This window comes from Natator depressus, chromosome 28 (assembly GCF_965152275.1).
Source record: "Natator depressus isolate rNatDep1 chromosome 28, rNatDep2.hap1, whole genome shotgun sequence".
NCBI classification, from domain to species: Eukaryota; Metazoa; Chordata; order Testudines; family Cheloniidae; genus Natator; species Natator depressus.
The window spans coordinates 3,099,354-3,113,188 of NC_134261.1; the positions used below are offsets into that span (position 1 = coordinate 3,099,354).

General features: G+C 47.8%; 1 protein-coding gene across 5 annotated transcripts in view; it reads left to right on the forward strand.

The window, feature by feature from the left end:
• LOC141979015 (uncharacterized) overlaps nt 1-8,658 on the forward strand; it is a 37,025-nt gene extending 28,367 nt beyond the window's left edge. For 2 of the 5 annotated variants that reach the window (XM_074941469.1, XM_074941470.1), the window contains exons 3-4: nt 4,811-4,924; nt 5,272-8,657. In XM_074941469.1, coding sequence (XP_074797570.1) covers nt 4,811-4,924; nt 5,272-7,079 — 1,922 coding nt within the window. In that variant the 3' untranslated portion in view covers nt 7,080-8,657. Of the gene's footprint in view, nt 1-4,810; nt 4,925-5,271 lie in introns of all 5 variants that reach the window. The other 3 variants (XM_074941467.1, XM_074941468.1, XM_074941471.1) reach the window with 3 other exon arrangements.
• Nucleotides 8,659-13,835: the final 5,177 nt, after the last annotated feature.

Genomic DNA, 13,835 nt, shown 5'->3' on the forward strand with positions numbered 1-13,835 from the left:
GAAAGACTGGGCTAAGATTTAGTTTGACTGGAGGGAGACAGATCCAGAGCAGAGCAGTAAAGAGGGCTGAGGGATTCTGCATTAGCAGATCTTAATGCAGAATCTGACTTGTACTGGTGTTTTTTTTATTGTAAAGCCTTTAGGCTGCTTTTGTAGATATGTGTAATTAATCTGTCCTCTTCCTAGAGTTCTGAGGAGGTTATATGAGTATTTTTAAAGAGTGCAGGCTGCAGATTAGGTTGCAGTGAGGTCTCAATAAGTGCAGGATCAGGCTCTAAACTGCTGTCCAGTCCACACACTGAACAAACTGAAAAAACACTTTGATCTTTCTGTCATAGTGATCGGATGGGTAAAGTACAGCAATCCAAGGTTAAAAGAAATAGATCTGTGATTTTATTTTGATTGGTGTCTGTAGGGGCAAGGTTGTGGAAGATTGGCGAGGAGCTAAGTGGTGGACTGAGTATGTGACTGGATGTAAGTGGAGGATGCAGGCGGTTTCAATGAACTTTGTCCGACAGACCCTGCCAAAAGATATTGTAGCCTAGCTCAGCATATTTTTGCCTGTAAACGAGTCTGTTTATGTAATAAGCATAAATTGTACATATAGGAATGTAGCCAGCTGTTGACCACATGTAACCCCGAGATAAGTGCGGAGAATATAGTGCTGCAGAGGACTCCCCACTGGTGGAGTCCTGCCTGGTCAGCTGTCCCGAACGGCCAGAGTCCCCTGAAGTCCCTCCACGCGTCCTAGGGGCTCCCCGCGCAGATTGGAGCGTAAGTTCTTCCTTCCTTCAATAAAGCATAGTTTACTATTCTTAGGCCTGAGTGTCTGCCTTTCGCTGATATCTTCCCCCCCGCCCCCCAGCCCTTGCGGGCACAGTGTCGCTTTAAGAAGCTGCTTTCATGCTACTTACTCTCTCTTAGATACTGATCCTGCAAACAGTTATGCCTCTGGAGGGCATCCATGCATAGGCGTTTGCAGGATTGGGGCTTTAGTGAATGAATATTGGAGCAAAAGCACATGGCTAGGCCTAGCTCTTGACATTGGCATGGTTACATTTCAAACAAAGTTTACATGGGTGTTAATGGCTTAAGGTAAGAAAGAAAGAAAAAAGGATTCTTTTACAACATAATTCTTGGGAGGTATCTGAACACTGAGATCTTAATGATTTTTTTAAAAAATATCCTATGTTACTAATCAATACATGGGAAATTGTTAAAACTGGAAGAACTTTACCATGGATGCTGTTTGGCTTTTCAATTAGAGTTGGATTCCAGACAAGTGATTCCCATTAAGTTTTAGAATTTGTCTGGGGAGAGGTATTAGCAAAGATCTGGCCTTAATGCTTTCCATCTGGTATAGTTCTGGCATGTCAGAGTACTCCCATTGACTCAGAAGTAGGAAGCACTGGCTGAGGTGCTAGGTGTTTTGTAGGATGAAGACCTTACTTGCCAGCTCCCTGAAGCAGGGATCTGTCTGTAAACTCCGAAACCATGTGTCAGTGTGCTCCAGGGCTTCTACTCTGAGTTTCTGAGTTGGTGACACACACACACACACACAATGTGAAAACAGGAGAACTTTGCCTGTTTCTACAGGGCTCTGTTTCACTTGCACAGTGTGGGTCCTGGACACTCATTTAAAATACCCATCACCAGCCAGTTGCTGTTTTACTTCCCTTTGTATTTTCAGTGTTGTCACTTGTTTGTTTGTGGTTTTGTTTGCTGTCTGTGTTGCTTTATTACTGCTTTTTCCTGTTCTACGTGTGTTAAATATTCACCAAATTAAGAATTGACATCCCATAGAAATGGTATCAGCCTGAGTGAATACCTTCTACTCTCCTTTCCAGTATCAGACAATATTGTATTAATATTTGCGATGAGAGCATGACTGTTTCTAGTTGACTCATAGATTTGTTTAGCATCTTAAAGCTGGGCTGTGTGCGCAGATAATATGCATGCAAGAGGGATAGTTTGGGGAACTGCGAAAGTCACTAGCATGCTAGTGTTTTGGCAGATGCTTCATTTTTTGAGAGCAGCTTTCCCTGAAGATTTAGTGGTCAGGCTGTATGGTAGGAGGAGGTTATTAAATTGGGTCTCCGGTGCATACTTTTTATGCTTTTACTAAATGGCCATGGCTTTGTTTTATTTCTATAGCTCTTTTCAGTAGGCCACATTTGGGTGTGTTTACTAGCTTGAGTTGTTAGAAAGGATGATAAAATACATGTACTCCAAGGGCAGTGTCAATTTTCTTTTTATTTGATTTCATATTAAATAAACATCTTAAGCAGTGCACCTTGATAATTATCCCTTGTTTTAATATTTTTTCTTCTTCCTCCAGACCTAGGAACTGTTTAAGAATGTATATTCTATCTAGGGTTTTGTTTGCAATGGTGGCGCACATCCGCACATACCTGGATATTGGTGGAGCACATAACAAAATTCAACCCGCACATGGATGGAAAATATTCGAGGGAACATTGGTTAGTGGTGTGATTTTTCACACCCGTAACTGACACAGCTACGCTGGCAAAACTTTTAAGTACAGACCGAGCAAGAGTCTGCATGTGGATTTCAGAGCACTTTGAACTATTACTTTTAACACAAACATGTTGGTATCAGAGAGAAAACTTCCAAGAGGAACTTCTGCAAAAAGCAAGAAAAATGCACAACACACATTCTCTGAATAGAATAGAATATCAGGGTTGGAAGGGACCTCAGGAGGTCATCTAGGCCCACCCCCTGCTCAAAGCAGGACCAATCCCCAACTAAATCGTCCCAGCCAGGACTTTGTCAAGCCTGACCTTAAAAACCTCTAAGGAAGGAGATTCTACCACCTCCCTAGGGAACCCATTCCAGTGCTTCACCACCCCCCTAGTGAAAAAGTTTTTCCTAATATCCAGCCAAAACCTCCCCCACTGCAACTTGAGACCATTACTCCTTGTCCTGTCATCTGCTACCACTGAGAACAGTCTAGATCCATCCTCTCTGGAACCCCCTTTCAGGTAGTTGAAAGCAGCTCTCAAATTCCCCCTCACTCTTCTCTTCTGCAGACTAAATAATCCCAGTTCCCTCAGCCGCTCCTCATAAATTATGTGCTCCAGCCCCCTAATCATCTGAAAGTTACCAGAGGTAGGGCTCAATCTCAGATTCATGGGTGTAGTTTAGGTTCAGTGGCCACAGCACATCCCCTTGAGCCAACCCTTTACTGTGACAGCAGATTGGGGAAACCCTCTAGCAGTTAACAGGGACTTAGTCTTGCAGCCTGTCTGCATTTCAATGTCCGTGACTCACCAGTTTGGCTTGTGCTGCTCTGAAACTCCAAATCCTACAGGTATTGACTTTTTCAGTCCTGGTTTCCCAAAGAGTCAGTGGGGGCTACGTACTAACTGAGATAAATGCCAAGTGACCGAGATCCGTCAGGGAAGGAGGAGAACCGTAGTTTCAGCCCCAGCTGTGTGCAGTGAAATGTTAAAAGAGCAAGATGACTTTGTAAAAAGCTGCCTCTGGTGGCAAGGCTGTATCTCAGGAACCTGGTGATCAAATAACCCCATATTTGGACCAATAACCCTTCCCTGAATGGCCATAAACAGCTTCTACAATACCTTCCTGCTTACGCAGAAGCCAGAAGCACAGTTCCCTTGGAACAATCCAGTCTTGGGCTCCCACCCAGACAGCCAAGTCAAATATGATGAGGCTTATTGAAAATCTTGTTCATTCAATAAAAAGTTCTAATAATCCCAAAGGATCGGACACATTACCCCCCAGGTCAGTGAATAGTTCAGATCTTACACAAATACACACAGCCAATTCTTATTAACTAAACAAAGACTTATTAAAAAGAAAAGAGAGAGAGAGAGTATTGGTTAAAAGACCATGATCCAGGCAGATATGAGTTGAGTTCTTAGGTCAGTTTCATAGTTTCATGGTGAGCTTCAGAGTTGTAAATAGTTTTTCCAGAACTAGTTCCATAGGTCACAGTCCAGTGCCCGATATTGGGGTGACATAGACTGGAGCTGGGGACCTCAGCCTTGCGACTCGAACTTCCCATGATGAAGCTTAAGCAGATCGGAGATAACAGGATCAGGGCCCAGGAGTTCTTTTTATAGCTCTCCTGCAGCCTCTTGACAGCCCGCGTTCCTTAGGTGCGACATTGTGGCTTGAAATAAACCCCCCTATTTCCTAAGGATACACAGGTAACTAGTTGCATTCATCAGCCCAAGGTAATTCTCCATTGAGCAGTTCATAGACTGTTTATTACAAACTTCAAAGAGAAATGCAGACGATGACATTATTACACCCAAGTTTCATCTAAATGTTAACATTCCCTTTTGATCTCTGAATCAGTAGATATAGTGACGGACAGGAACCGTCTGTTTACTTGGTTACCATCTAACAAGATGGAAGTGAACACATACAATTAGTATTACCCCTAATTCTCTCGCAAGACCTGTTTGCATTTCAGAGCTCTAGTCTATGGGACATGGCTATGTTAGCTATTTATAAGGAATAGCCCTAATTACCATTTACATACTTTTCTAGCATGTCTCTAAAGGTTGAATTTGGGTCATTTAGCCTGTGAGCTGCTTGACCCTTTCTGGCTCAATGTCACGGGAGTGTCTGGCTGTGTGTGTTCCCAGCAGAGATGGGGATGGTTAAATCCCTCATACGCAGAGTGTCCTGCCCCTGGGGAGCTGCCTCCAGGATTTGAGTGCTTTAAAATGGGCTGGGGTAAAACCGATAGACTCTTCTCGGTGAGAAATGTCCCATGAACTCCCCTGATCTCCTTTGTTTTCTATTTGTTTTGTTTCAGGGTTTCCCGTTCCCAAACCTGACATGATCTCCCAGCTGGAACAAGGGGAGGATCCGTGGGTCCTGGATCTCCAGGGCTCTGAGGAAGGAGAGATCCCGAGAGGTGCCTGCGCAGGTGAGGGATCCTTAAATCAATTCAAAAACGCTCCGTGGCTGAAAGAAATACCTGCGACTCCCTAAAAAGGCCTTGGGAGCTCTCGGAGTTCAGGAGTATCCCGAGGAGGCCTTGCACCCTATGGGCAGCTATCGCTCACAGCTTCCTACCCATCCTGACTGACACCCGGCAGCAGCTCCCTCCCTGACGGATACAGTTCTGCCTCCACATCCTCTCTTCTTGCCGCTGTGGAGAAAAGTTTAGGAGAATTCACTACCAGTGTTTTTTTTTTCCCTGTCTCTCAAGCTCTAATTTCAGTTTGTTTCCTTCTTTTCCACCCGTTTCTGACGTTTCTCCCTGTGTCCTAGCAGGTGCTGGGATGGTGAATGAGAACGAGGAGCAGAATCCTGAGCAGGAAGATGCTGAGCAAGGGGAAGCGCGCGGGGGATTATCGCAAGGATCCAAAGGGAATGTGTCCAGGCGTGGTGTGAAGGGAAAAGCCTGTGAGAGCCAGCACAGGCCGGAGAGGCAGCAGGGAAACCAGCCCAGGGAGAAAGTGGGTAAATCCATTAATTGTCAGGGGCCTCACCAGGACTCCCAGGAAATCACAGACCAGCAGAGAATACCTACAGGAGAGAGAGAAAACACATGCACTGAGTGTGGGAAACACTTCACTCTGAACTCCACCCTCGTTAGACATCAGCGGATCCACACAGGGGAGCACCCCTACCAATGCTGTGAGTGCGGGAAACAGTTCAGCGAGAAATCAAACCTTATTACACATCAGACAAGCCACACAAGAGAGAGACCCTATGAGTGCTGTGAGTGTGGGAAAAGTTTCACTCGGAGTTCAACCCTTATTAGACATCAAAGAATCCATATAGGAGAGAGACCCTATGAGTGCTGTGAGTGCGGGAAAAGCTTCACTCGGAGTTCAACCCTTACTAGACATCAGCGAATCCATACAGGAGACAGACCCTATGAGTGCTGTGAGTGCGGGAAAAGCTTCACTCAGAGCTCAGTCCTTATTAATCATCAGCGAATGCACACAGGAGAGCGCCCCTATACATGCTGTGAGTGCGGGCAAACATTCGCTCAGAGCTCAGCCCTATTTAAGCATGAGAAGATTCACACAGGAGAGCGCCCCTATGAATGCTCTGAGTGCGGGAAACAATTCATTGAGAAATCAAAATTTATGAAACATCAGACAAGCCACACAGGAGAGAGACCCTATGAATGTTGTCAGTGCGGGAAACAGTTCAGTGAGAAATCAAGCCTTACTAAACACCAGGCAAGCCACACAGATGAGAGACCCTATGAGTGCAGTGAGTGCGGGAAAAGCTTCACTCGGAGCTCATCCCTCATAAGACATCAGAGGATCCACACAGGAGAGAGACCGTATAAATGCTGTGAGTGCGGGAAAAGCTTTGCTTTCAAATCAGACGTTAATAAACATCAGAGGGTCCACACGGGAGAGCGCCCCTATGAATGCCGCGAGTGCGGGAAACAGTTCAGTCAGAAATCAAACCTTAGGGCACATCAGAGAGGCCACACAGAACAGAGTCCCTATGAGTGCCGTGAGTGCGGGAAGAAGTTCACTCAGCTCTCAGGCCTTGTTAATCACCAGAGAATCCACCCGGGAGAGCGCCCCTATGAATGCTGTGAGTGGGGGAAACAGTTCAGTGAGAAATCAAACGTTCTTAAACGTGAGGCAGGCCACGCAGGAGAGAGACCCTATGAGTGCTGTGAGTGCGGGAAGAAGTTCACTCAGCGCTCAGGCCTTGTTAATCACCAGAGAATCCACACAGGAGAGCGCCCCTATACATGCTGCGAGTGTGGGAAAAAGTTCACTCAGAGCTCAGGCCTTATTAAACATCGGAGGATCCACACAGGAGAGAAACCCTATGAGTGCTCCGAGTGCGGCAAGAACTTCACTGAGAGCTCATCTCTTATTAGACATCAGGGGATCCACACGGGAGAGAGACCCTATGAATGCTTTGAGTGTGGGAAAAGCTTCACTTTTAAATCGGACCTTATTAATCATCAGAGAATGCACACGGGAGAGCGCCCCTATGAATGCTGTGAGTGCGGGAGAAAGTTCACTCAGAGCTCAAGTCTTATTATTCATCGGAGGATCCACACACGAGAGCAGCCTGTGAGTGCGGGAAAAGTTTGATCCGGAGCTCGCACCTTAATAGACATCAGCGATTTCACAGGATAGAGACACACCATAAAACTTTGTGCAGAGCAGAGGGAAAAAAATGTATATTTTAAAGACCTTTTCTAATTCCCACATAGCGACTTTTTCGGGCTGTTTGCACCATTTGCGTCACCCTGTTCTCTCAGCTCCCCCAGGTGAGTTGCCTGCTTTTTGTTTTGCAGGTCGCCCTTCTCTGGGGTGAATCCCGTGGTCCTTTCTACCAACTCCCTTCTCCTGCGAGTCATCATGGGAGTGTGTCCCTCTGGCCAGGAGTGTCCGTCAGCCCCAGGTGAGGGAAATAGGGGTGACCTCAAGTAGTTACACTGAGCGAAAATCAACCTGTCTCAACTAGGATTTTCCATGGGGTCGGCCTGCTGGGGGTGGCGATTCTAGTGCCAACACCCCGCTGTATGTGCCGTGCTGACACAGCCCAGGCTGGGGTTAGCTCGCACCTTCCCCTTTGACCTGTCCTAATCGACACCAATTTTCATAGTCTAGACAGGCCCTGAGCATCACGTGTATATTGCCACCCCACCAGCAGAGCGAGTGTTAGTCACCAAGTTCCCCCTTTGGCGACAGATTGTTTCATTCCCAGTTGTTCTCACGCTGGTCCAGGTTGTGCTGGGCAGCAGGTTGGTTTTTGTTGTTTTTTTTTTTTTTTTTACCATTTCCCTTATTGAAAATCTATTTCAATATAACAAAGAGGAGGAGCAGGAGTGGGACAAATGTATCATTTCGACCTCTACGACACCGGAAGGAAATGGGGTGAGTCAGCGGGATTCCTTCCTTCCCCATCATCGTCACTAGGCCCGCTCACTCCAGCAGCGCTGGGTTCTGTTTGAGCCAAAATGGAGCTTATCCACCTATATTCTACCCCTCCACCTCCCAAAGAGTCTCTGCACTTCATAGCAAATTGATCCTAAATCCAACTTGTTAGGGCTGGAGATGAAAGTGTCCCAGAGCTGGATGGGGAATTCCAATGGATCCCAAACACAGTGCGATCATTCCCCATTTAAATCCCAGTTTCTGTCTGTTGACAGAGCCCCTTCTGGGCTTTTTCCTGCTGAGCTGGGATCATTTGCACAGGAGAAGTTTGGTAGTTTTCCCCTATTACGACAATGCTGTTGTTTTTTGTCAGTAACACAATTCCATAACAATGAAGTGCTGTGGAGTGAGGCAGGTTTGAATGGATCAGAGGAGAAAGCGACGGAGGAATCTCCTCTCCTGGTTTTTGATTAATCAGATGGAACCTAGAATTTAATTTTATATGAAACTGAAAGTGACTTATACAGAGCTAGCTGAGTGGTGTTAAGAATAGGTTTAGTGAACTTCTTCATTTTATTTGTTTTATACATTTCATTAAAATGTATAGCAAATCATGTCTTTCAATAAGCTCCCGGCTCAGAACCATAGAGCATCTGGGTGGAGATCAGCCAGTCCAAGTCAGAGCCTTATCAGCTCCCTCTGTGTTAACCCTTTGGTTCTCACAGAGCAGCTGGGGGGGTGGGGAGAGAACCCATCTCAGCTCCCACTGCATCTTCGGGGGCTCAGAGCATCGCAAGTGAGCTCCCCTATGCAGGCTTTCAGGAGTAGGGAGCTGGGAGGGGAGAGGTGGGCTGAGGCTGTATCTGCCTCATGAGGGGTTTGTGGAATGGGGGGTATCTCTAAGTAGGGGTGGATTGATTGTGGATTTCTCTGCTTTCACTGTAATGGTCAGGGCCAGTCACCACTGCCATCTGGCTTGCCTTGGCTTGGGGTTGTATCTGCTCAGGCCCAGCTGAAGTTGGGGGTCTAGTTCGGAGGGTTGTAAATGGAGGTGAAGAGATTGTGCCTTTCAGCGATTGTGGTGTTGGCAGAGTGAAGATGATTGTGTTTGGGGGGAAAAATTGGGGAATGACTGAAAGAGGGCAGAGTTAAGGTTAAAAGAAAAGGAGTACTTGTGGCACCTTAGAGACTAACCAATTTATTTGAGCATAAGCTTTCATGAGCTACAGCTCACTTCATCGGATGCAACAGCTCCGATGTAGCTGTAGCTCACGAAAGCTTATGCTCAAATAAATTGGTTAGTCTCTAAGGTGCCACAAGTCCTCCTGTTCTTTTTGCGAATACAGACTAACACGGCTGTTACTCTGAAACCTAGAGTTAAGGTTGTGTGGGCAACCTTAACTTTGAGTTTCCTAGTTTTCAGACATGTGAGTTTTTCAGAAGCTGAGGTTCTGAAGGCAGACAACATTCCACTGGGTAACCTTAACTCTGCATTAATGAGGTTTTTTTTGCCCTTTAATTACTCTGAGGGGAATTCTGTGCCAAAAAATTAAAAATTCTGTACACAATATTTGAAAATTCTGTATATTTGATTTGTCAAAATAACACAATATAATCACTCCCGTTTCAATTATTTTGGTAACTTATTTCAAAATACCTTTCAACAAACACAGACAACAGCAAAAAATGATTCCCCCAGGAGTGGAGAGTTAAAGAAATTCCTACAACAACCCAGTTCCAGTTGGGGGGGTGTTGGAGGGGGTGTGTGGGGCACCCAGAGCCCAGACACCTGCACTCCCATCTCCCCAGAGCCCAGCTGCGGGGCATCCCCCAGCCCAGACACCAGAACCCGCTCCCTGCAGAGACCAGCCACGGGGCAGCCCCACAGCAGTCCCCTCCCCACAGAGCCCAGTCATGGGGCAGCCCACGGCCCAAACACCAGCACCCCCAGAGTCTTTACTTCCTGCAACTTCTTTACTGTCCCATCGGGAGACATGGTGTGGCAGGGTCTCCCAGGCCCTACGAGCCGGAAGAGTCCACCCTAGTGGCCAGAAATTCCACAGGGAAGACAGGGAATTCTGCAAAATTCTGCATGGTGCAGTGGTGCAGAATTCCCCCAGGAGTATTTAATCAATATAAAGCGGATAGGCTCTGGCTGCCAGCTAGATATTAACTAGCTAGCAAAGCTGACTCCAGGCGTAAACTCTTAGAAAGAGAGCAATGAAAATTCCCTTTGACCAGGAGTCCTTTAAACCCATCAAACCCCAAACGCAGGTTGGAAGGGGACATTAAATGCACAAGAAACCTGCCTGTGTCCGAAGCAGGGACTTCCAGGCTGTTCTTGGGGCTCCTTTCACCATAATCCACACACCCTGTCGCTCCCACCTACTGCCTAGTGCTGAGATTTTAACTTTACACCCTAAGGGCCTGACATGATGAAGGGGGACTGTTCTTAATGTTTTCTCTGAATATTGTGGGGGTGCCTCAGTTTCCCCTCTGCAGTTCTTAAGTATCTAGGGGGTGGGATAAGGGTGTATGATCGTTGCAGAGCCGGAGAGGGCAGGTGTGTGCAGAGGTCTGGACGCAGAGAATGACCGTCACCCTGTTTCCTGCCAACTGATGGCCTGGGCCCTTCCCTCCTGCAAGGTTAGAGCTAAAGGGTTGGAGAACAAAGGAATCCGGTGACCTCCTGGCCCGGGAAAGGGACAAAGCCCAGAGCGGGGGGGGCTGGGGAGAGTTTCAGTTGGGGGCTGGCTGGGGACATGGAGTGAAGTGCAGACGTGGTTGTCTGGCTCACTGCCCCCCAGAATGGACCCGGCTGAGGGGTCCTGTTCTCTGCACCTACAAGCTCTGTGTTAGACCGTGTTCCTGTCTCCTGACTCCCGGATCATGAAAAGCCAAAAAGCCGTTTCTTTCTATGGCCGGGAACACTAGGAGAAAAGAGGTCCAATAACTGCTGCCCGGTTACGTATGAATTCTTTTATATTATAAAGCAAATTGTCACAAAATTTAGTCTGAACGTGAGCTGCCTGTTATTAAAAGCTGGTTTCCCAAATCAGTTCCAACTGCTCAGCTAGAAACACCCCCAGGTCCCTGCTCACCCCAGTGGGAGCAAGACGAGAACGCCCCACTGGGTGCTGCCCTTAGCCCCAGGCTGCTGTCCCGAGGGTGGGGACTGATTGTTTCCTGCTGAGGAGGGAGCCAGTACAGGCCTCTGGTGCTGAGCTCCTGGCATCTGCCCAGCCCTGTCTGTCCTCTGCCTCAATTGTTCCTTCTCCACACTCCAGAGTCAGACATGCTGGGCCCCCAGGAGCCTGGGTGGGCTGGGAAGATGCTGGGAGTTCTCGTTCCCCCAGAACTGGCCTGGCTCCCTTCTCAATAGCAAACAAATCAATTCCACGTCCCCTCCCCAGATAAATCAGCCTGGAGCCAAGGGCAGCACGGGACGATTCCCTTTAGTTCCCACCGAGGCGTGAGGGAACCCAGGGTGTTTCTAGAACGTTTGGAACTGACCTGGGGAAACCAGCCGTTAACACCAGGCAGCTCACATTTAAATTAACTGGGTTTGGTTTTTTTACAATTCATTAGAGCACTAACTAATCCTTCAGTCCTAGTGTAACCACCCACAAAATTGCTTTAGTCTTGTAGTTTTCCAAGGGCTAAATTAAACATCTCTTCAAATCCAAGGGCGTGGAGATCAGTCAGTGTGCAGAGTCATCCCACGTGAAAGAACCCTGTTGTGATTCAGACCGGCCCCATCATGTGGCCATCACCTTTCCCTCCTCTCCCTTAAAAGTTTTCGTCTTTTGCATCAAAACTTTCTTCCCTCAGGAGAGACCTGGGAACCAGGGCTGCCTGCCAGACAAACACCTTTAAGAGGACGGGTGCCTCCCAGTCAAAAAATCATCTCCCTCCTTCAGTTCAGTGACAGCCTGAATTGTTCCTTATTCCGGCAGAGCCAGAGAATTGAAGGCAGCAACATCAAACCCCTGTGTAGCTCGCAGGAATGAACACAAACACTCCCTTGTGTCTGAAGAGAGGTTTAGTTTTACCCTTGGTAAACGACAAGGCTAAAGGGAAAGGCGGTGGCACCAGATATAAGGACTGAAACACGACACAGTCTGCATAGTTAAGCCCCGAGTGACTGCAAAATCTTTTTATATACTTCTTATTATCATCAGTGTATTATTTTCTCTGGAGTCTAGACCTTACAATCATAGAAGATCAGGGTTGGAAGGGACCTCAGGAGGTATCTAGTCCAACCCCCTGCTCAAAGCAGGATCAACCCCAACTAAATCATCCCAGCCAGGCCACCCTTAAAAACCTCTAAGGAGGGAGATCCCACCACCTCTCTAGGGAACCCATTCCAGTGCTTCACCACCCTCCTCGTGAAATAGTGTTTCCCACCTAGACCTCCCCCACTAAAACTTCACTATACCTTGACTAGGAAATTTGGATCTTGATAAAATAATCGACTACCCCTGGTTAAGGCAATGGACTTGACACCCACAGGTACAAGTACTAACAACAATGGCTGCCTTTTAGCCATAGATTTTAATCAGGGCAAGAAATTTATACAAAACCCCTGTTAAATCATTTCTCAGCCCGAGTCCTTCACCTACATTCCTTGGGCTAGGGGTGGGCAAATTATGGCCCATGGGCCGGATCCAGCCCACCAGCTGTTTTAATCTGGCCCTTGAGCTCCTGCTGGGGAACGGGGCCTGGGGCTTGCCCCGCTCCAGTGCTCCAGCCAGGAACAGGGTCGGTGGCCTGGAAGCAGTGGGATGGACTCCACTGGCTCCTACTCATATGCTCCATACGGCTCCTGGAAGCAGTGGGATGGACCCCACCGGCTCCTACTCATAGGGGCAGCCAGGGGGCTCCGCTCTGCATGCTGCCCCCACCCCAAGCGCCACCTCTGCAGCTCCCATTGGCCGGGAACAAAAACTCACCCACCCCGGGTCTACTCCAGGGTGCTAGGTCACAAGCATAAGCAGCCTAAGACTGAGATGATATCTGGCCCCAGTTAGCACTGTGACAACAGCAATGACAACACACCGGTGCTTCCGGAGTCAGGAGGATTCGAACCTGCGCAGGGAGACCCCAATGGATTTCTAGTCCATCCCTTAACCACTCAGCCACAACTACTTGATGGATGGTTACTTCCTGACACTACGATTCTGTTCTCACTGAATTATCACTTCAAATTGTTTGCTCAGACCAGCTTCCACAGCACACTCAATGGCTGTGCGGTTGTGTAAGTGTGTCCATGGCTGAACAGCGAGAATTCCTGCCCATTTCCCTTCCAGCTGGAGCATGATCGGAGTGTGTTTGTGTTAACAACATCGCTGTAGATTGTTGTTCGTTCCCCACTCTGACAATTCAGACAGTCCCGTTCCTGTTCCCAGAGCAGGGGGTCAGGATTTCTCTGTTAAATAGTTTCTCAGCCCAAGTCCTTCACCCACATTCCTTAGGGCATTGGGCCACCATGGGGAGGTCTCATTTCCCGCCTCAATTTCACACAGAGACACAATTTCCTTTGCACAGATCCATGTACAGCAAAACCTCCCTGTGTCTCTTGTCTGAGCCAGGGCATTCAATTCCAGTGCACCCGTCTCTCCTGCAATGGCAGTGGTCAGACAGAGGGGACGTGGGCACCTTCTGCCCTGACAGTGCCCCAAAGAAATCCTGGCCCCGGCTATTGGAATGATGTGCTGGAGATTTAAATAGGAAAGATTTGAATTGTCAGAGTGGGGAACAAACAACAATCTACAGCGATGTCGTTAACCCAGACACACTCGAATCCTGCTCCAGCTGGAAGGGAAATGGGCAGGAATTCTCGCTGTTCAGCCATGGACACACTTACACAACCGCACAGCCACGAGTGTGCTGGGGAAGCTGGTCTGAGCAAACCATTTGAAGTGACGATTCAGTGAGAACAGAATCACAGTGTCAGGAAGCAACCAT